This window comes from Lithobates pipiens, unplaced genomic scaffold (assembly GCF_037356315.1).
Source record: "Lithobates pipiens isolate NorthernLeopardFrog02 unplaced genomic scaffold, aLitPip1_a1.2 Scaffold_18, whole genome shotgun sequence".
In the NCBI taxonomy this organism is placed as follows: domain Eukaryota; kingdom Metazoa; phylum Chordata; class Amphibia; order Anura; family Ranidae; genus Lithobates; species Lithobates pipiens.
The window spans coordinates 381420549-381444872 of NW_027507758.1; the positions used below are offsets into that span (position 1 = coordinate 381420549).

A 24324-nucleotide genomic window follows, 5' to 3' on the forward strand; every position below is an offset into this window, starting at 1 on the left:
ATTAGTAAATGCACATTGATCATAAGACCAATGTTGCTGAATGTATTAATTGTTTTCAAAATATGGGCTTTAAACAGCCTTTAAACAGTTGAGAGGGTTGCAGGGAAAACAGGTACCTTCATGAGAAAGTTGAAAAAATTGTACATGGGCTTTTATAGCAACCTTGTACAACATTCTCCTCTGTATATTAATAAAAAAAAGTCACACATAGTAAAATAAAAGAATTGTTTTTATCTTTTTTAGTAAAAGAAAAATACTTACTTTTGCAAATTGGTGGTTTGCCTGTCCACTTCATATCACCTTTACATGTTCTGTGCTCTGACCCACCTGCCAAAAAATATCCCGGCTGGCACGTGTATATTAAAGTGTATCCCAAAGTCGGTAAGTCTATTGCCCTCACATCAGCATGCATAGGGGTCTCTGGTTGTCTACATGCATGAGCTGGAATAGAACACACACGATAAATATATCATTAATGTTTCAATTAGAAAAGGAACAGCCCTTTATTTAATGACTTTTGTTTGTCAGTTTTTGAGATTTTATGGTAATCATTCGTATTACTATTTGGAAAATTGTATTTAAAAAAATATTACAAAAGAAAACCCCCTAACCTAACAAAATATAGTATAGTTAGAAAAACAAGCTTTTAAAGGTCTAGACATTGCCATGTGGACTTCCATAAACCCCATCAATATGCACTAGCATAGCATAGCCCAATCATATATTTTCCAAAACCAGCTACAGCTGCTTCAATAAATGTTCCAAACCTCCTTTAGGCCCCTTCCCTTTTACACCAACAGCCTACTCTCCTTGATCAGCACCCGAATCATCCCTTAGACCCCATTCACACCTGAGCGTTTTGTAGCTTGAAAGCTGAAGCTACAAACGCTAGAGGGGAAAAAATCTATTATTCTCAATGGAGATGGTTCACATCTCCACTCCATGTCGCCTGAAGCCGAACGCCTCAAGCTCAAACAAGTTCCAGACCCTTTTTTTGTCGCTTGAATCGAGCAGATTTGGGCTTTTTTCTTCTTTTAACATTGGTGACCTTTTGCCCGACACAAAATCGCAGTAACTCGCGGTAAAAAACGCAGCAAAATCGCAGTAAAAACTGCCACAAAACCCGCCACAAAATCGCAGTAAATTTGCGTGATTTTCTGCTTGAAAATGCTACGCCCAGGTGTGAATGCAGCCTTACTGTGACCCACGTTTCTTATTAAACGTACTTCTCCCATCCAGTATCAAAATCTCATTTCAAAAAATTGTGTTAATATTCACTTCAATTATACAATAATGTGTACAGGAAACAAGTAAACAGAGATTTTTCATTCCCATGATTGGATAATTTATAAAAATCTTAACACATGTTATTGTGTGAACATTCCTAAATAATTTAGTAAAACAGACATATTGGGGTTGATTTACTAAAATTGGAGCGTGCAAATTCTGGTGCAGCTGTGCACGGTAGCCAATCAGCTTCTAACTTCAGTTTTTTCAGTTAAGTGTTGACAAAAAAAACCTGGTTTCTATCCAATCAATACAAACGTAGCACTTAAAATAAAATACAAATTTTAATATTTTAAATCCTAAATAAATGTTAAACAAAAATAAAACTCAGGTGTTATAAAAAAATCCAGTGCAAGTGAGCCTCCACCCAAATATGCACTCACCAGAAATCAAAAATATAAGAGGTTCAATTAAATTTTTTTTCACAGGTACTTCTATTAGCTCCTTCTTGTTAACAGCAAGGAGTCCTCATCACAGGAACCAGTAAACTGCATGTAACAAGCTCACCACTGCTGCACGATAGAAGCTTCATCTCCAGCTAGTCTCTTCTCCTCCACCAGGATAAGGATTTCAGCTGAGGAAAGTGAAGGTCGTTCTGACAAAACAGGAGAATCATTATTGACACCGGAGACTTCCATGGCTGCCTCCACTCCACATGCTGCTCTCTAGTCAGCCCCTCCCCAACAACTTTAATCATCTGTGGAACACCTTCACATTCCTCAGCTGAAAGCCCTGTCCTGGTGGGGGAGAAGAGGCCAGTTGGAGGTGAAGCTTCTTTCATGCAGCAGTGGTAAGTTTTCATTGCTTTGGTTATTGTGACGAGGACTCCATACTGTTAACAAGAGAAAGCTGAGAGGAGTACATTGAAGCTCTTATATTTTTCATTTTTTGTGATTGCATATTTGGGTGGAGGCTCACTTACACTGGATTTTTCTCCAACATCTGGTGGAGTTTGTTGGATGTTGTTTTTGCTTTTGGCTTGTTATATTTCTGGTGAAAGCATAGTGTAATAGAGTCTAAGGACCGAAGGAAGTTTTCTACACACGGTGGACCTTTTTTATTCCGGATTGCTTTCACTATAACATTATTTGAACTTTTATTCATCACTTACTTTTGATTTTATTTAGAATAACACATTTGTATGCTATTTTAAGTGCTACACTTGTATTGATTGGATTTGTTTACAAGGTTTTGTATAGTCACCTGTTATTACTTTTGGGTGATTGGTTTATATGCAGATTGTGCACTCTCCAGCTTTAGTGAATCAACCCTGCCATCGTAATCCAATGCTCTCATTTTGTTGTGTTCTGCTGTTTCCATCCATTCTTGACATTTTTCTTATTGTCTCCAAGCACTGCATAAACTCATGTCTTCACTCAATAGCCACTGCAGCACAGCCAATAACCACCTATTACCATAGCTGCCAGAGCATATGTCTACCATAGTGGCAGCTCTAAACCTACTTTGCCTGCTTATCATCACCATAGCAACTTTAAACAAGGTAACTAGCTCCTGGCTGCTAAGTCTTTGAGAAAGACTTATCCAAGAGTTCTACTGGCTGCTAAGTCTGTGTGAGAGACTTGTCCAGGAGTTCTGCTGGTTGCTAAGTCTGTGAGAGAGGCTTGTCCAGACAGTCTACCGGTTGCTAAGTCTGTGTGAGAGACTTATCCAGGTATTCAAGATCCTATAAAAGAAACCTGTTTCGTCCTTTTGAGGAGTCTGTAAGTGATCTGCTAAAAAGGGTATCCACAACCTCCCCTAACCCTCTTTCCTACAACCTTTCTGCAGTTCTCATTAAAGCATTGAAAAATACCTAAAGTGACTGGCGCCTAAATTCTGTTATAAAATCCCGTTATAGCCATAGACTCAGCCCTGGGGTGAATGTAAGCTCACTCCCTGCCTCTGGAGGTACCTCTTTACTCCCAGTAGACCCAGGGGGCACTACAACTATAAACCTATGTTCCTGTTAACAAACCATAATAGCATCATTCCAAAATCTCTTCTAACACAGTATTGTATAAATACCAATTTATCTTTACTTATCAGACAATATAAGCTCCTTTAATTCCTGGTTACCAACCACCTTTACCTACACCAAATGTACTTCATAAGTATTTCAAACATCTATTCCAGTAAACTGAACTGGTAAAGTAGCCATTTCAATTCCTTTACAGTTCACAACAGCACTATATGAGTCCATTATTGTTCACTCTTACTTTGAAAATACAAGAAATGAAAGTTATTTGACTGAAGAAAAGCACTTAGTGGCTAATTAGCACTTCTGCCTGGCAGCAGTATGGTTCTTGGCTCAATTCCCAACCATAGCACTACTTACACAGAGTTTTCATGTTCTCTCTGTGCCTGTGTTGGTTTCCTTCCACACTTTAAAGACACGCTGGTTCGTTAATTGGCTCTTGTCTAAATTGACCCTAGTATGTGCATGAATGTGAGTTAGGGACTTTAGATTGTAAGCTCCTTGAGGGCAGGGACTGATGTGAATGTCAAATATTTACAAAAATGCATTATGGGGTAAATCTTGACACCTATCATCATTTAGAATTACAAAGTTAATTTATATAGAATGTTTAGCAGTTGCAACACTTCCAGAAATGTAATAACTCTGACTTCCAGGGGGCTGGGACATTGATGTGGTTACATTACATTTTAGTCTATAACATACTGTATGTCTTATATAGCCTCACTTATATAGGACATGGAAAAACAATTGAAATTAAATTCTAACGCAATAGATAAAAATTAGGGTTTTGGTAAATATACACTATGTTTGCAGGCACAAAGGTACATATTTTCATATCTCTAAATCATTATATATTTGTGTTGCTTGTTAGTACTATGATTGAAACTAAGTAGGTGTGTTTTGTTCCTGTATGTGTTACAGTTTCTCTAATGGGATGCTTGAACATTTTTTTGTGTAGTTTTAGCAGTATATGTAAGCTAGGGTCTATAATTTTCACTCAAAAGAAGCAATGGATGAATAGCTCCATAAAATGTTTATCTACATTTGTAGGATATAATGGGCATCTCCAACACTGAGGGGATGTTATTATGTATGTGAAAATAGGAGTTTTGATTTCCTGAAATTTCAGCAAAAATCAAGACATTCTGCTGAAAATGTGCCATTTAAAATACTTTTTTTCCCATTGATTTTTAAGGGCGCAAGGGGTTTTAAATTACATCCGAAGACTAGAAAAGCTCCTTTGAATTAGGGCCTGCTCATTTGCCACAAAATATTTACTCTAATGCTAACCATAACCTGAATAGTAGCCCTAGCCATAATGATAGCTCTAACCCCAACAATAATTCTAAATGTACTGTATTTCTAAACAAACACATATAATCATCAGTTAAGTGATAAAAAGACAATCATATGACTCTGTTTATAAACAAAGAAATGTGATTACCATGATAGTTCTGATACCATATGTATTTGCTGAGAAACAAAGTTCTCTGATTCCTCCTGTACTGAATTGTGTTGTAACTGTACTGTCTGCCCTCACGTTGTAAAGCTCTGCGCAAATTGTTGGCGCTATATAAATCATGTATAATAATAATAATAATGTGATAAGCATTGTGATCATATTTTGTTTATTAACAAAAGCCATTGATCACCTTGTCAGCGCTGACTTAATCACATGGCTTTTGCTGATACACATGTCATATCAGTATCATAACTTTGTTTATCAACAAAGCCATGCCACACAAGTAGCTGGTCTGATATAGTTTTTTTTTTTTACTAAATAAAAAGTCATGTCACACAGTGGCAGGATCGGACATGGCTTTGTTTTTAACCAATTAGTTTAATGATGTTGGATTCGCAATAAATAATCTATGTTGATGTGTTGTAAATATAGAAAGCATTCTCCGAACAAGGCCATGAATTAACAGGCCATTTTATAAATCTTCTCAATCCCCATCATCTAAAAATTGAAAAGTGAATTGGAAAGTAAAGGTATGGTGATGTTGCATGTATCAGAAAAAGTAATAGGTTGAAATTGGCAGTGTTTCTTTCACATTAACAGGAGGTTGGGGATGTCTATTAATTAGTATTATTGTATATTATTAGATTACATTGTAAAATGGCCAATTTTGTATTTTTTAATTAAAAAAAATGTATTTCCTCTAGCAGTTTGTTTTTTCTATTTATTTTTTTGATAAAGCATGATCTTTAAACAAATACAATCCCCAAGGCAAGTGTAGCACATTAAAGGGTCTCACAGAAAGGTACATAGTTCATCTATAACCACCATTGCAATGAAACCGTCAAATAATGAATGTCTTTAATATAAAAATACAAAGACCTGTAAAAGAATTACAAATTTGAGCCAAAGGGAATAGGGAGAAAAAAAAGCAAAGATTTGCAATAAAATTCATACTCTGAAGGGAATGTCCAGGAGGGTCACTAAAGTGACATAAAATAAACACTAGAAAGCCAAGCCTAATTCCAAAGGGAAAACAAATAAACATAAAATGAACACTTGGAGGTCAAAGAACAGAGAATTGCATTTCATTAATGAGCTCAAGGGGAAACCTCTCTTGCTGATATCACTGGTATTTAGGAAAAACAGATCTGAAAACAGAAACTACAAAACTTTCATCATACAATTTCATAAAGGCACATTATTTTCTAAATATAAAAATGTACCTGCTATTTAAGTTCACAGAATTCCACAATATTTTTAGACATAATTTTTAGCTTCTTAGCTGGCATATCACTAAGAAGGGAACATGAAAGCTTGAGAGACTCTAAAACAGAATTTTTGAATACTCTAAAGCCCCGTACACACGAGCGGACTTTTCAACATCCAAAGTCCGTCAGACCGAGTCCGTCAGACTATCCGATCGTGTGTGGGCTGCAACGGACTTTAGCTTCGCAAAAGTCTGACGGACTTTAGAAATGAAGCATGCTTCAAATTTTCCCGACGGAACTCCGCCGGACCCGGTCCCCTTCGAAAAATCCGCTCGTGTGTATGCTACTCCGACGGACTAAAACCGACGCTAGGGCAGCTATTGGCTACTGGCTATGAACTTCCTTATTCGAGTCGGGTCGTACGTCATCACGTTCGAATCCGTCGGAGTTTAGTGTGATCGTGTGTGGCCAAGTCCGTTCGGCCGAAAAGTCTGTCAGAACTCCGGCGGAATTCCGGCGGAACTCCTTTGGAAGTCTGTCGGACATAAGTCCTCTCGTGTGTACGGGGCTTTAACGTTGGCAATGATTGGATCAGGAGATTTGCTGAAACATTAATTTTAGATTCACATGTGCTGTTTATTTATCTAGGCAATATTGATTGATAAACTGTGGAACAATCTACAGAATGGACAAATATTTGTACATTTATTCAGCAAAAGCAAAGAAAAATCACAATTTGTTAATTTTCCTTGCAATAAAAAAAAAACTATCATTACTAGATGCATCCTATGCATGATCTCACTGTTGCACACAGAGAACTTTTAGTTCCACATCCCACTCAAGCATGAACATCTGATGCACTGGTTACTTAGTGAACGTTCCTCTATGGCAACAGTCATATTTCTTTTAAGATAAATAAATAAAAAAATGAAAGAAAGAATTATCATGACAGTAGTTGCAAACTGAAGCATCTGTTGAACAACATTTTAAGAATTGATAAATCTGGCAACCAGCTTTTTGAGAGGGAACTTGAGGGTCACATTTCTTGTAGAGAGCCAGACCTATTCCCTGACCTTAAACTGAGGTGGTACAAGAAATGGAAGGTAATCGGCAAGTTGTTTCTAAGAGGGAGAGCTGAAGGCAACTAAACAGGTCTTAGTATGGTAGCCCTAGACACAGTAGAAAGGAGAGATCCCTGTGCAAGACTAAGGCCAGCTGTTATAAGGCAAACTCAAACTGGCACAGAATTGTATTGAGGGACAAAACCATACTTCATTAGACTCTGGTGTTTCCTGGATTAACGGGGCAGTTTGATACATTATGTATAGGTAGGGTCCTTGTGTATGCCTTATAACTATTTTCAGAGATAATCAGGAAGCCCTGATCTGCATGAGTTCTTCCTGGGACAGGGTGGAGTCCCCAAGACATCCTGTGTTATGGACACAGTGGGGTTGATTTACTAAAGGCAAATCCACTCTGCATTTCAAGTGCACTTGGAAGTGTGGTTGCTGTAGATCTGAGTGGAAGCTCTGAAATGAAGGGAAGATCTGCTGGTTTTATAATCCAATCATGTTCAAGCAAAAAATCATTTGTTTTTATTTTTCGTACATGTCCCCCTCAAATCTACAGTGACTGCACTTCCAAGTGCACTTGTTGTGCACAGTGGATTTTCCTTCAGTAAATAAACCCCACTGTGTGAACTAGGAGGCAACGATGCAAAACTTTCAGGAAGCCTTTCAAATCTGATGGCTACTTGCATGGCCTCCTTAAAGGTTTTAAATGCAGCGTAATGGACCAAAGAGTCTTTAATGGGATGCTCTAAGCCTGAACTAACTCAACTGGCTCCATAAAGCTGGGTCATTCCAACCAGGTTCAAGTGTGAAATCCTGGGCATTATTGCTCAACGGTGCATCTCCCTTGTTGTAAATACTAAGGTTGGACTTTGCTGTGTGGATCTGGGTTATCATCAAGAGCTCTAAAAAAAAAAAAAAAAAAAATCTATGGAAAAAGAGCTAGCTCATCAACAGGAAAGCTAAACGCCTAGGACTGTGGCCACCCCTCTAGCAGAGAAATAATAATACAGATCTAAGAGACTGAAGAGCAAGCTGAAAATACAATTTATAACTGTATACAAATTTGGAGAACTGAGTCCCCTCAAAAGTAGTCAGGTAGGTGAATCTTAGGTAGTGGATCTAGTGGGTCAGGAGGAGGACGCTTTTAAAAATATAATATAATATATAGCAGCATCCATTCCAAATGGTGTAGCATGGAGGGGGGGGAGGCAGCAAGGACTTTTGCCCTGGGCGCATAATTTACAGGGGCACACCTTGTCGTCCTGAGTGTGCTAGGTCCATTGCTGGAGCACTCCCAAAAAATCTTTCAGCACCCTTATGTTCAGCCAGCTTTTGAATGTCTAATTGTTGGCGTGTGTATGTGTAAAACTTGCTAAAAAAGGAGTAAATATCAGGTAGGGACTTCTTTCACATCTGTAGAGGGATACAGTGGCTCAGAGCCGCAGAAGCCAATGCTATGTTTAAATTTCTGGCTGCAAGGGCACCCTGACTGATACCTCTCTGTGCTTATTGGAGCGGCTGTGTTTTGGCACAAAGAGAAGGGGGTGAGAGGGAGCATGCCGAGATAAGGAAGACATAAAGCCAATGGGAGCCATCATTAGAACTCGCACCTTCCCCGGACTGGCTTATTTGACTTGTAAACTAACAGGAGGTGCTGGCAGCTGGAGCATGTGGGAGAGAGAAGAAAGGGTACAGCCTGAAATGGGGGACAGCGTTCAAGAGGTGGATCAATTCCAGGCTCAGCCCCTGCTTACAATTATCCACGTGAGTTTTTTCTCTTGCACTTGGTCTAAATGGCAGAGAAGCAACTTCTGCCAGAATAGCGAGAACAGGTTTCTACAGTGTGCGAAACACAGGCTTAACAGTGGGGCACCATAGAACAAGATCCTGTTTTTTTCAATGGCGCATTGTGTAGCACCCTGATGTCTAGGCAGGATTGCTGCTAAATTTTCCTGCCAGGTGTATTGGCATTGGCCAGTTGTTAAGTTGTTGTTGATCAAGTGAGTTCACCCTAAGTCTGGATTTGCTGCACTTCTCTCTTCTGTCACTAGATGGCTGTGTATCTGGTGGCATTAGTTGATAAGACAAGGGCATTGCAAGGACAGAATAGGAATAGGTAGGGTATCTCAGTCAATGGACAGGAATCTTCTTGGGTCCCTTGGCCTGCTGGGAGAGCCTATTTATTAGGGTTAGGTCAGGTGTTCAGGGTTCTGTGCCACCTGGACAGCTGTCTGGGTGGACCTGACTGTTGCAGAGGATGCTTCAGGATGGAGAGTGGGGTAAGGGGTTAAACAATATGTCATTTACTGGCCCCTTCCTCTTCTAAATGAACATAGTGAACACATTCACTCACTGTGTTCGTTCATAAATGAAGCATAGTAAAGTGTTTTACTAAATGGGTGTTTACTATGCTTCAGTTTGTGAATGAACAGGAAGCCACTCAGTACAGAGCACTTCCCATGCATTCACTGTCAAGTGCAGCTGAGGCTGCAGAGAAAGGCATGTGGGCTTTGGGGTGCACACCCTAATGCAATGCGCTGCTCACACCTGTGTGTACCCCTGTGTGCAGCGGAGAAATCATTAATATTAATATAGCAACATACAGCCATTCATGTTAATGACAGGCTATACATTGCACTCAGGCTGCCTGAATAAAGGAAATGCTGCTGTGATTACACTGGACAGGCTCAGCCACCTCTGTGTGTAGTCCTTCATTCAGATTTTTTATCAGCATTACATTAAATGAAAACAATATAAAAACAGTGCTGTGCTGCTAACACATGCCTACTTGAAGTATAATAAAGAATAATAATGTGAAGTGTCACCTAAACACAAAAACACCAGCAGCAAAAAATAACACTGATATTGAGCTACTACACTGTGCAGTAAGTGATGAGAACTAAAAGTAAAAAAAAATCCCTATAAGCAAAACTGCATAGTGTGTAATAAACACACTACTGACCTGCTAACACAGTGTTCATGTATAACATAAATAATCATTTAAATATTGAATATAATTATGCTCTGTAGACACAGTGGGGTTGATTTACTAAAGGCAAATTGACTGTGCACTTTTGAAAGTGCAGTTGCTCCAGATCTTAGTAAATGAGGGAGAGCTCTTCTGACTTCCATTATCCAATCATGTGCAAGCAAAAATGCTGTTTTTTTTATTTTCCTTGCACGTGATTGGGTGTTCTTTGTAAAGTGAATCTTTACCTCACTTACTAAGTTCTGGAGAAATTGCACTTTCAAAAGTACACAGTGCATTTGCCTTTAGTAAATCAAAACGAATGTGCATGGGTTATATTTGGATAATCACATAAAAAGTGCAAAAAAATGCAATAAGTTCAAAGAAAGTAGTCCAAATAGATAGTCCTATACACAAGTGTAGAATAATGTTCCACTTCACTCAAATAAGCTTTAAGTCATATGTATGCACCTGTGGATCCTGAAGCAGTCACAATTATGCACCTGCGCCCCAACAGAGGGCTCGCCTTCCAATTAGACCTACGTCAACTATAGATCGAAATGCACTTCAAACTGCCAATTATATAGAATCCTCCAGAGTGGGTCACCGGATTAGGGCGTGCAAATTACTTGGCTTGCCCATGGTGTGGACAACCCATGCTACGCTACTGTCCATTCCCATAAAGAAAAGCTTCTGGTACTTGGTAGCCCCCAGGACTTCTCTCTGCATTGCCTCCTTTGTGTAAAATACCTGCTAATGCTGCCAGTCACCCTGCTTTCCTGTTAGAAACTGACCACACAGAGGTCATGTGAGATATATATATATATATATATATATATATATATATATATACACAGTGCATAGATATCTGTATATATGCAAATTTTTTTGCCTTGCATTTCTATTTTAAACTGAATGGGTTGTTTAACTTAAGGCTTTAAAGAAACATACACAAAAACTGATGCCACAAAAAAAGGCCAAGTGGTCCATCAAGCCTCAAGTCTGCCACATTTTTGTTTAATTGATACACGTTTTTGTCATTTTTGTTTTTCTGTTTTTTGCCTTTTTTAACTTGTCTATTCCAAGCATTAACTTCCCTTTTAGTAAAATAATACTTTCAAAGATTAGTTTTAAACTTTCCTTCAGCTAGCTTTAAGCTATGTCCCCATGTTTTTAATCTTGGCTTCATATTAAAAATACTGCCCTCTTGAACCTTTTCCTTCAGACTGTACATATTAAGTATCAGAAGTCTTTCCTGATATGTTTTACCCCTCATACCTTTCGCCATTTTTGTTACACATCCTTGTTCTATTTTATAAAAAGCTTTTTGTATGTGAGCTCTCCAGAGCTAGGCATGGGCGAATGGTTTGACCCTTCAGGTCTGGTATGGATTTGGAGGGAAACCCCATGCCAAAATGTTAAAAAAAACTGTGTGGGGTCCCCCCAGAATCCATATCAGACCCTTATCCAGGCATACAGCCTGGCAGGTCAGGAAAGGGGGGGGCGAGTGAGTGCCCCCCCTCATGAACCCTACCAGGCCACATGCCTCAACAAGGAAAGGTGGGTGCTTTGGGGTGGGGGTGCTCTGCTCCAAAGCACCTTATCCCCATGTTGATGGGGACAAGGGCCTATTCCTGACAACCCTGGGCACATTAATAAAAGGGGCCAGAAAAAGCCCAGACTGGAAGTAGTCAAACTCACTGTTCTGTAATTACCAAATTCTACTCCCTATCTTATGGGTAGGTACAATATAAGATGTGTGTCAGTCATTGGGAATATCTCCTGTTGGTAGAGATAAGAAAAACAGTCCAATAATGGTCCAACAACTATACCATGACATTCTCTGAGAACTCAGGCCAATTGCTTTATTTTCTTTAATCAAGCATTTTCATCTTCTACCTCTGTCTCCTGAAATCCTGAAAATTAACCATCATTACTAAAACCCATATGATCCCTCAACCAACCATGTGGCAGCTGTGACCAATCACAGTATCACAGGAGTAAGCAGGCTTTCATGAATGAAACTTTAGATAAGCTTACCGATTGCTTATTACAGTGATCATCACTGTAATAAGTATTAAAAAAAAAATATAAAACAAACAAAAAAAATCCTAGATCTCCCCTCCGAGTAGTACAGTACCACTATGGTGACACTGAGCTGTTCTAATGAAAATATGTTAAAAATGTTTTTAAAAAAAATATATTTTTTTCCTTTACATACTGCCACCACTCACTGTTACTATTCACTGCTGTGCCAGTCATATTGTTTCTAAACACCACCAGTGGTGGAACTATCAGAGCAGCAACAGTCGCACTTGCAACTGGGCCCTGGCATTCTGTCACTGTGAGGAGGTGCCGAGGCAGCACGAAAGGACTTCTGTTCTGGTGCCTGATCTAGCAGCCGCAAGGAGGGTGAGCTCTAACACCACTGGCACTCACTTTTGGCACTCTGCTCCAATGACTGGCTCAGAGCTCATGTGGGATGTTTCAAGTCCCATACGTTGAGATTAGTCTGTATGGCAGTGGTGGTATCTCTCCCTCCTACCTTCTTTCTCCCCCCTCCTGTCTCACACTAACACATGGACTGAAGCCCCTTTTACTCTCTTCCTTGGCTCGGATTTCACAGATAGGAGGAGGAGAGGGAGGAGAATTGACATAGCACCAATGGGACGGAATGTGCTGACTTGAGGTTTGTACTGAATCTGAATGTATGGCACTTGCAGGGGAAGGACACACAAGGAAGGGGACTCTGAGAAAGGGGGTAAGTTGTCAAAGAAGAATACTTGCAGTGATTTGGTGGGGGGGGGGGGGTAAGAGGATGATGTATGGTGGATGTCAACGTCTAATTCACTGGCACCAATTGGGAAAATGCAGATAAAAGCAGTACTTAAAACATCCAGGGGCTGAAGGCTCCCAGAACTCTCACCTCCAAGTGTAGAAAGATAGGCACATCAAACAAAGAAGACCACCTCCATTCTCGTTCCCAGCCACCAGGGGGTCCTCAGCTACAGCCAACTAGGAAACAATGATCTCCGGTCACTCCCGTACGTCGTACCGGAAGTGAAGTAGGACTGGCGGAAAACGCCAAAACACCATTTTGCTTTATGTGCTGTTTTTTTGTTTAAATGTAAGAGTCCCATTTTTATACTTAAAAATACTTTTTTAATTAAACTTTACCATTTTGATAAAATTACTACACTATCAGAGCCTTCCCTCTCTCTCCTTGTTTATTATTTTTTTGAGCTGCACACTCTTGTGGAAACCTTCCTCGTAGCAACAGTACAGTCTACATTGTATTATATGGACCCCTTGTGGCCCAGTGCAGAGATCATTGTTTCCTAGTTGGCTGTAGCTGAGGACCCCCTGGTGGCTGGGAACGAGAATGGAGGAGCCTTCAGCCCCTGGATGTTTTAATTACTGCTTTTATCTGCATTTTCCCAATTGGTGCCAGTGAATTAGACGTTGACATCCACCATATGGACTTTTGTATTTTGCCTGCTTTCTATATATTTTAAGTTCTGGGTTTATTTTTCTTTCAAATATTTTTATTATCAGTTTACAGACAGAGTACACAGTACGTTGCAAACAGGATTTGGGTATAACAGAGTATATAAAACATTGGAACATATAGCTTGAGACTTGTACACAATATTGCAGTTACAGACAAGCAGAAGGATATGCCGCATAGAACTACTAGGAGAGTAATTGCTTAAGCATACAGTCAAAAAGTAAGACAATCCGGTAATATCGGAGTCAAAGAGTTAAGCTACTCTCAACCTCAAGAAAAGTAGTAGGTAAAAGGGTATTGGTACTGCGTGGGCAAAATTTTTCAAATAAAAGGAAGAGAGAAGAAAGAAAGAACAGCTAGAGCACAACAGAAATAAAAGCAGTAAGGTAAGAAAGAAAGGAGAGGGGAGATGAAGAATAAGAGAAAAGGAAAGAAGAAAAGTTGGTCAATCGGCCCGCACAGACCCAGGCCTTCACAGGCTGGAGACAATCACAAATTAGTGAGTAACTTAGGGCTCAAGTAAATAGGGGTCAAAATCTGGGGGTAAAAAGTGTTGTATCCAAGGTTGCCAAACTTTGTAGAATTGGGGCATATGGTCCAGGTGCTTCGCCTCTAGTTTGGAGTGAATCATGGCCCGTGTAACCCTATTCTTCATTTCTGCCACCGGAAGCGTGGGGGTTTTCCAGGCCCTGGCTATAGTCTGTTTAGCTGCTGTGGTTAGTTGTAGAAACAGGGCCAATTGATTACGAGTATAGTTGTGGGGTGTAAAGTTGAGTAAGGCCAACGATGGGTCCGGTGAGTAAGGCCAACGATGGGTCCGGTGAAGTTCTGGGTTTATTTTTATATATTTTTATATATTTATTTTTCATTTTCCCCTAGCACTTTATATAGGATTTCTGATAGATTTGCGCAGGACCTACTGTTCACTTTTATTTTTTGTTTGATAGTTTGTGTAATGCTATCAGGTTCAGCTGCAGTTTCTAGCACCTTATTATAACATTTGCACGTGCACGTTTGTATATGATTTATTGTATGCATTTTTTCTATATTGATTTTTTATGAAGAGGTATATTCACCCTGCTGATTAGCTTTACCTATAAAATAGTAGCGCGAAGGCCTTTTTCACTATTTAGTGTAGTATATATAACACAGTGTATTGAAGTGGTTAAGGGGAACCCTGCGCCAAAATAAAAAAAAATGGTGTAGGGGTCTCCCCCAAAATCCATACCAGGCCCTTCAGGTCTGGTATGGATTTTAAGGGGAACCCCTTGCCAAAATAAAAAAAATGGCGTGGGGGTTCCCTCAAAATCCATGCTAAACCCTTATCCTAGCATGCAACCTGGCAGGCCGCAGGAAAAGGGGGGACAAGAGAGTGCTCCCCCTCCTGATCCATACCAGGCCACATGCCCTCAACATGGGGAGGGTGCTTTGGGGTCCCCAGATCCCGCCTCCCTATGTGAATGGGTATAAGGTACATTTTACCCCTACCCATTCACCAAAAAAGTGTAAAAAAAATAAAAAAGGACAGGAGACAGTTTTTGACAATTCCTTTAAAAAAAATGGTCCTGAGATGTAAATCCATGGTCCATCACGACATCCAATGGTCCTTTTCTCTTTGACAGCTGTTATATAGGCAAGGGCGGGGCCACCCATGATGTAATCAAGTGACCCGCCCCCTTCTGATGTCATGTGACATCAGAAGGGGTGGGGTCACCTGTTTATATCAGTGGGTGGCCCCGCCCTTGCCTATAAAAACAGCTGTCACAGCCAAGAGACAGCAGTCGGCGGGACACCACACATTGAGGCAGAGCTTTTTTTTCCTATTTTTAGGGTCCGTTGGCACCATGATTGAAGATGGATGGACATAAGGGGACATTAAAAAAAAAAAAAAATTAATAAAGCAATTGTCAAAAAACTGCTTCCTGTTGTTTTTACTTTTCTGACACTTTTTTTGGTGAATGTGTAGGGGTACAATTCACATAGGAGGGGTGGGATTTGGATTCCGATAAGCCCCCACCTGAAGACCCCCACAACCACCGGGCAAGGGTTGTGTGGATGAAGCTCTTGTCCCCATCAACATGCAACGCACCCTCCCCATGTTGAGGGCATGTGGCCTGGTACGGTTCAGGAGGGGGCATTCTCTCCCCCCCTTTTCCTGTGGCATGCCAGATTGCATGCTCTGATAAGGGTCTGTTATGGATTTTTGGGGGGGGGGACACCAACGCCATTTTTTTTTACATTTTGGCGTGGGGTTCCCATTAAAATCTATATCAGACCTGAAGGGCCTGGTATGGATTTTGGGGGGGACCCCAACCCAATTTTTGTAAAAAAAAAATTGTGTGGAGTTCCCCTTAATATTTACATCAGACCCGAAGGGACTGGGGGGAACCCACATATTTTTTTTCAATGATTTTACGTGTATATTGCCGGGATCCAACAATACATTACAACAAGCAAGCAATTTTAAATTACATTTTTTCCTTTAGAAATTTAATTTTACTGCGGTATTGTTATAAACATGGGAAAGATGCACTACTTTACAGGCAGACTAAGGGGACCCCCATGCACAATATTTAAAGGAATATTTTGTTTTTATTGTTTCATTTTAAGCATTATTAAAATCACTGCTCCTGAAAAAATGGCTGTTTCAAAAACTTTTTTTTTTTTTCATTGATACATCTCCCCTGGGGCTGTACCCGAGTCCCCGTATACTTTTTATGGCAATAACTTGCATATAAGCCTTTAAAATGAACACACTTGATTCTTCACTTTCATGTTCCATAGACTTTAACAGTGTTCGCTTGTTCACACAAAGTTTGTGTCTGTTAGCATGTTCTGGTGCAAACCAAACCGGGGGGTGTTCGGCTCATCCCTATTGAGGGGGTACCTCGCTAGAGATTCAGGGCAATCACCTCAGGTGCCTACACTAGTGCCCCCCGGTCAGGCAAGTTAGTGGAAGTGCCTGAACCTTTTTTCAGCACTGGGCTCCAGGACTCTGGGCAGGTGTACACCAAGAATCATAAAGGAATGTGCTGTGCATTCCTGTGCTATTTGCATCCCTTCCAGGTGCTGTGAGATTTCAGCCATTTCATCTGAATGTGCTGAAATTGTGTTGGTCTGCACCAAAAGCTGTGCATGCACTACTTTACAAAGCACACAGCAACTGGATCATATGGTACTTCTGATCATACAATCTGGTGCAGGCAAACATTGTGTTTGTGACCTGCATTTAGGGAGTCATTAAGTTGACATCTACAGATCGCTGTGGCAGTGCATTTTAAATGCAGTGTGGCAAAAGCACACAAAACACAGGTTTCAAACACAGCATTCTGGTGTGAATAGACCCTTAGTCTGGATACACAGGATTTCATTTGTATGTCAGAAGGTCCCACCAAAACCAGGACAGTTGGGAAGTATGGATTTGTAGGCGAGAGGATTTATGTTTTGGGGGGGTTGTACTGGAAAGGGGGATTTGGGTAGTAGGATTTATGACAAAACAGAAGAGAATACTTATGCTGGCATGAGTGAAAGGGGACTCATGCTGGGGAGGATGGGTGGGGGGTTTCACCCAGGATGGAGGGAGAGGGTTGTGCTGGAAGGGAGGACCTGGGGGAGAGGATTTGGCTAGAAGTCGGGATAGGATTTTTTCTGAGAGGGGGATTGGGTGGGGTGGATTTGCGCTGGGTGGATTTGAAGAGTCATCACATTGCACCCCATCACAAATATGGGTGTAATGTGAAGGAGGTCCCAGCGTAGCTCTAGACAGTGGGAGTTGCATTGTGGAGGGGAGAGGGGTGGCAGGTGGACAGTGGGGTGGCAGGTGGACGGTGGGGTGGAAGGTCATTAAAAATCAAAATGCACCTTCCTCTATGTAGACAAAAATTCTTGCACCAGCCCTGCTGGTACTGATAACCACCGTCGGAATTAACTCCCCCGCCGCTCCCCACTGCTGCTAGCCCAATGCTGCCAGTCTGACCTACCATCCTCCATCTGTGTCCAAAGTTGAAGCCATTTTTTGTCAGAGCTCTCCTCCTGAACTACTGCAGCTTATGTTCCTGGGTCGGCAATGGGTATGCTGGGTCTTCTGTCATGGGTGATCTGCTTAGGGTCTGCTCACTGAGTCTGTCAATAACATCCTGTTTAAAAGCCTTTTGGGTGCTGAGAGTGCAGTACTTACATGCCGGTAAAATCGAAAACATTTATGTCAGTACCTAAATACAGGTGGAACACAGTGGTGGAACTACCGGGGTCAAAAAGTGGCATTTGCGACTAGACCCTGGTGTCCTGCCACTGTGGGATGACCCCAAGGTGGCAGGAAGTTGACCGCTGTGGGACCATAATAAAGGGCCCTACAACGAGAGTAAGGGCCCCAGGCCCAGAGGGTAGGGCCTCAGGACCAGAGGTCAGGGGGACCCTTTGTGAATTCTTGCACCAGGGTCCTTAAGGTTGTAGTTACACCTTTGATCAACATCACACCAGTTACAGTGTCCTTGATCATTGCCACACCAGTCATATTGTCCCTGATCGCTGGCACACCAGTTACAGTGGCCCTGATCACTGCCACACCAGTCCCAGTGTCCCTGATCACTGCCACGCCAGTCATATTGCCCATAATCACTGCCACACCAATTACAGTGTCCTTGATCACCAATACACCAATTATAGTGTCCCAGATCATCATCACACCAGTTTACAGTGTCCTTGATAACCACCATACCAGTTACAGTGTCCATGATCAACGCCACACCAGTTATATTGTCCATAATCACCATCACACTAGTCCCAATGATCCTGATTACTGCTACACCAGTCTTATTGTCCATAATTATTGCCACACCAATTACAGTGTCACTGATCACTGCCACACCAGTTGCAGTGTCCCTAATCACCGTCAAACCAGTTTACAGTGTCCTTGATCACCACCATAACAATTACAGTACCCCTGATCACTGCCAAACCAGACATAGTGTAACCATAAGGAGTTGTTGACATGTGCAATGCTCTCTCAAAAGCCATCTGTGTTTGGATGGCTCTTTAGAGAGCAATGGACAGGCAGTGAGGAGGAATTGTATTGCCTCCTCACCACTTGCTTTAACCTTTTTGACCCATCAGAAGCAACCTCATTCACTTCAATGGGTCACTGTGACTGGACATATAGGGAGTATATGTCATGCCACAGCTGTGAAGCAAAGCATCACAGCTGTGGCATGTGTACACCCCCAGCTGCTGCCTCTGCAACTAAAGGAGGTAGAGGTTGAGGGGCCGTAAAACCATGGCTCAACCACAAGGATTTACCACCCAAAATCTTATGTGTGAACAAACCCTAATAGTGCAGCAACTCACAGTTGGTGGCCCTGAGTTTTGCCTGTACTATCCGTGGCCTTTTTATTGACCATGTTTCTGCCTGTTGCCTGGACCAATCCTTGCCTGTTTGCTGACCTTGTCTCTGCCTGTGCCTGAACTGAGTCATCTGCACATCTGATTAATTATGCTCCTGTGAGACATTAATCCCAGCCACCCCCTGCATAAAAATGCACAGGAACACTTTTGTTCTTCCTTTCATTAAACTCCAGTGAAAGTGAACATGGCATTCTTGGAGGCAACTATGCATCTGTAGGCTAGGCTTGCTTGGTTTATAGGAACTGGGGTGCTATAGGTGATAATACACTAAGTTATTCCCAAAATGCTTGTATATAGGTGGCGATATCTTGGTTTTGACATGATTTATTTGTGTGATACACAGTATACATTGTCTGGTATACAATCAGTCCAGACAGTGAACAAGCCTTTCACAAAAGGCAACTTTGTACTGTCCTGCCCTTTTTGGGCCTCAAGAAATGAGATAGACAGTCAGTACAGAAGGATTGATCCATTTTCAAATATATGTTTATAATACAGTTTGTAGACTCTATAACTTTCATACAGACTGAATCATAAACTCTGATTTGGGTTTGTTACCAAAGAAATGTAGCAGAATACATTTTGACTTAAATGTATGGCTACATACTATTTATTTGCTAAATTTTTGACAGATATTAGGAAAAATATGTTTTTTTTTTTAAATGCTCAGTATTTTTTCATTTATAGTGCAAAAAATAAAAACAATCCAATGGTGAATAAGATACCACCAAAAGAAAGCTCCATCTATCTCAAAACAAATTAATACCATTTAAATTTGGTTGCATGTCTGAGTAATTGTCATTCAAAATGTGACAATACTGAGAGATGAAAAATGGCCTAGACTGAAATGGGGCAAATGGGTCTGGACTTGAAGTGGTTAAATGGTTTGCTACATCTAGGTCTCTGTCAACATAAGTGTTGTGCTCAATTTTCATTTTAGCGACCCCCTTCCTTCCATCGCTGATGTACCTTAACCACTTACAAGCCGGAAGATTTGAGTGCTTAATGACCAGTGCATTTTTGCGATATGGCAGTGCATCGTTTTAGCTGACAATCGCGTGTTTGTGCAATGCTGTACCAAAACAATTTTTTTTTTCACAAATAGAGCTTTCTTTTGGTGGTATTTGATCACCTCTGCGGCTTTAATTTTTTGAGCTATAAACAAAAAAAGAGTGACAATTTTGAAAAAAAAAAATTCTTTTACCTTTTGCTATAATAAATATCCCCAACAAATGTTTTTAAAAATCAAATTTCTTCATCAGTTTTGGCCAATATATATTCTTCTACATATTTTTAGTAATAAAAATCGCAATAAGCGTATATTGATTGGTTTGCACAAAAGTTATCGTTTATACAAACTAAGGGAACGATTTATGGCATTTTTATGGCATTTTTATTATTTTTTGTGGTTTTTATTGGGACTGCAACATTGTGCCAGACAGACCCAACACTTTTGACACATTTCTGGGACCATTGACATTTATATAGCAATCAGTGCTCTAAAAATGCACTGATTACTGTGTAAATGTAACTGGCAGGGAAAGGGTTAACACCAGGAGCAATCAAGGGGTTAACTGTGTTCCCTCAGTGTGTGTTCTAACTGTAGGGGGAATGAACTGATTAGATTAGGAGACAGATCGATGTTCCTAGCTAGTAGGAACATGCGATCTGTCTCTCCTCTCCTCAGAGAACAGGGATTTGTGTGTTTACATACACACATCCCTCTTCTGACTCTCATGCCCACCATTACGCATGGCTGGTGGTCATCGCGACCACTGGCCACGCGCATTGGTTCCCCTGCAGTGCAGTGTGCGCGTGTCTGCTATCACTGCTTAAAGGGCCGACGCCATAAAAAACCAAGACTGCAAAAGAAATTATTATCATTACCAAAAATGAAAGGAGGTGCGGGTGCACCTGACTTGTATCATTATTAAGTTTCGGCAGTCTTGATTAGACTGGTGGATTGGTTTTATTGTTCGGAAACTAAACAATGGGTAAAATTAGAACAAGGGTTGAATCAATTAGATCTAAAAGTGTTGCCATGTTAGATTTGTCTGGTAGCAATATGCATTGAGAGTTGTTAGAGACTATGCCTTCTCTTACATCCCATTTGTTGAACATATGGGTTAAAACAGTTATACAATTGGTACTTTCCTCCTATGAAGGACCTATGACACCTCTATTCTGCAACCCTTTTTTCCCACCGGCATTAAATAGGACAAGTTTTCTTATATGGAATAGGGAATCTCATTATAGATTGAGCAATATTCTATGCCAGGGAACAGTTCCGACCTTACTAAACCTATTTCCTACACAGCGACCATCATTCATACAAACGCTGGAATACTGGCAGTTACTGTCATTTTAGTTTTCTATTCATGCAAGTAAGTCCCTGGGTAGAGATTTAACTCAACTTGAAATTCTCCTGACACAAGATCAAAAACCAAAACATGTTTTATCAGCACTTTATAAGATCTTTATTATTAAGAATCACCCGGAGTACCCGGAATATATAAACAAATGGGCTAATGAGATTAATGTTCAAATTGAGGTTGGGGAATGGGAGCAGGCATTTAATTTATCCCATTGTTTATCACCAACAATTAAAGCACAAGAGACGAACTATAAGTTGCTCTCAAGATGGTACTGGAGCCCAGTGACACTCCAACGTATATACCCAGAAAAATCAGATATATGTTGGCGGTGCCATACAGACAAAGGCTCATTGCTCCATATCTGGTGGGAATATCCCCCAATTTTTGGTTTCTGGGAAAAGATTATGCAACTATACACATTGGTTACTGGGAAGGTAATCCCAAATACATTGCAAATCACCCTGGGTACTGGTTGATGGCAGCAAGAACTGTGATACCGCGGCACTGGCAATCAACTCAGTCTCCTCCGATAAACGAATGGGCCTTAGAAATGGATAATATAGAGAGAATGGAGATACTTTTAGCACAAGAAATAGATATGTACGAAAGGTGCCTCTTGGTTTGGACTCCCTGGAGGCAGCATAGGAAATTGGTAAAAAGCTGAAGGAAAAAAAAGGATGGAAGGAAAGACTCTGTCGGGGGAAATAAAAGGGGAAAAGAAAGGAGAGAGGGAAAGGAGAGGAGGGGGGGTTGTGTTTTTATTTTTTATTTTTTTTTATTTTCTATTTTGTTTTCCCTTTTTTTTTTTTTATGTGTTAACGTATTCAAGATATGTGTAACAAAATTAATGTGATCACTATGTATGTAAGTAATGTATATGTTTGAAATTGTTTAAGTATGCGTAATACCTTATAATAACTTAAAATAAAATTAGAATTGGGAAAAAAAAGGGCAGACATACAGCTATGACTGCTCGCGGGAACGTGCCGACCTGCTGCAGTATGACGGCAGCTGGCCGTCAAGCGTTTAAAAAGGTTTAGTCTCCTTTCTTAATAGAGTTAGTCATGTCCTCATATTTCTGTGCTTTAGCAGCACTGATAATGTATTTGGTCTCCTTTTGTCTATTTTTATACTCTTCTCTTTTAGCTACACCTCCTGTTTCCTTGAAACTCCTATATGCTGATTTGTTGCTACTTTATTATCCTACTTAACTCTTTAGTGAACCATATATTTTTTCTTCTGTTTACTCTAAGGCCGCGTACACACGCGGGGACTGTTCGCTCAACTTTGTTCGTCAAACAGTTTCAGCGGACAGTCCGCTCAAAATTAGCATGGACGGACTTGCCCACACACGACGAACGAACAGTCCGCTGAAACCGTGCGCGATGACGTGAACGGCACGTACGACGGGACTAGAAAACGACGTCCTATACACTGCAATGCAACCTTCGGCGTGTAAATTCTTTCTGAGCATGCGCGAGACTTAGTTTGATGAACAAGCCTACACACGGGCGGACTGTCCGCTCAAACCAAGTTTCAGCGGACAGTTTTTCGGAATTTCCGAAAAACTTTGTTCGTCAGACTGTCCGCTGAAACTGTCCGCTGAAGCCCACACACGAGCGGACTGTCCGCCGAAACACTGTTCAGCGGACAAAGTTGAGCGAACAGTCCCCGCGTGTGTACGCGGCCTCACAATTTGTCTGACATAAAATCTAGTTGCCTTCAGGATGGTAGACTTTAACAGTGCCCACTGATTACGGATTCCTGTTGCTTTACTTCAATCTTTTAATTCATTATTTAAAAATCCCGTAATTTCAGCAAAATGTGTCCTTTTTAAACTTTTGTTTTTGTATATGTTTTTCAGTTCTTGTTTTAATATCAAACAAAAACATTGGTAATCACTAGAACCTAGATTTTCTCCCATCTAAACACCAGACAATCGATCTCCATTTGTCAGTACTGGGTCTAGAATATGTTCCTTGGGTTGGGCTTTTTACCAATTGTTTCAGAGAAATCCCATTCATTGCCTTCATTAAATCTCTGTTCCTACTTATAAATGCAGATTGAGAATTCCAGTTAATGTCAAGCTTGTTGAAGTCACATATACTTTAATGCACAATGCTAGAGGTGCTGGCCAAGTAAAACAAGAGATAATGAAGAATATAGCAAAGAGTACGTGTAGGTCAGGGTAGGTGGTAGACAATAAACATAATTCAGAAACTGGCTGTTATGGACAGGGGTCAGGCCCAGAGACCAGTAGTTATAGCAGTAGAGAGGCTCCCACCAAACAGCTGGATAAGTACAGAAGCAAGTCACCCTGGTGGATGGCATGGGCTCAAACAAACTGTGGAGTTTGATCATTAACTGGTGTTGACCAGACCTCCTGATGGTGGAGGGTTTGCTGCATGTTAGTACCAAATCACAGTCATGAAGCTGGGGTCCAGTATCAGATAAAGCAGGTAGGGATCAAGCAGAAGCATAGTTAGTAACAAGCCAAAGGTTCCTAACAAATGGTTGCAGACTGGCTTTCAAGCAGAAGCATAGTCAAGGAACAAGTCAAAGGTCAGTAACAAGTGGTAGCAAAGATACGAATGGCAGCTGGTGTGACAAGAGCAAGATATTGGCTGGAGAGAGCATAATAATCTGGCAAATAGTATGTATAAACACATGGCTAAAATAAGACATTCATGGGAGGAGCAAAAGGTTCAAGGTTTAAGAGAAACAAAGTCCAAGGCAAGATTTCTTGAGCAATTGTCTGGCATGCAGGTTTAGACCCTGGTCCTGATATAGGCAGAGGTCAGGGAAGGTGGCAGACAGTAAGTGTAGTTCCAAGGCAAGCAAAAGGTGTGGTAGGTGACAAACATTAAGCACAATTCAGAAACAGGCAGAGGTCAGGGCAGGCTGCAGAAAATTAGCATAATGCACAGAGCCACTGTTAAAAATATTAGAGTAAGCCTGGCAGAAGGAGCCAGCCCATTGCCTAGTAATGAAGACACAACCCAATGGGAGTGCCACTGATGGCCAAAGGAAATGGAGGGGATATTGGTTCCAGAGCAGGGCTGGGA

The 24324-nt window shown here is 40.9% G+C and overlaps 1 protein-coding gene across 1 annotated transcript in view; it reads right to left on the reverse strand.

Annotated features, from left to right (window-relative positions):
• Positions 1-24324, reverse strand: part of CSMD1 (CUB and Sushi multiple domains 1) — a 2539710-nt gene that overhangs the window by 48186 nt on the left and 2467200 nt on the right. The window contains exon 64 of the mRNA XM_077487775.1: positions 262-441. Within this exon, the coding sequence (XP_077343901.1) occupies positions 262-441 (180 nt within the window). The remainder of the gene's footprint in view (positions 1-261; positions 442-24324) is intronic.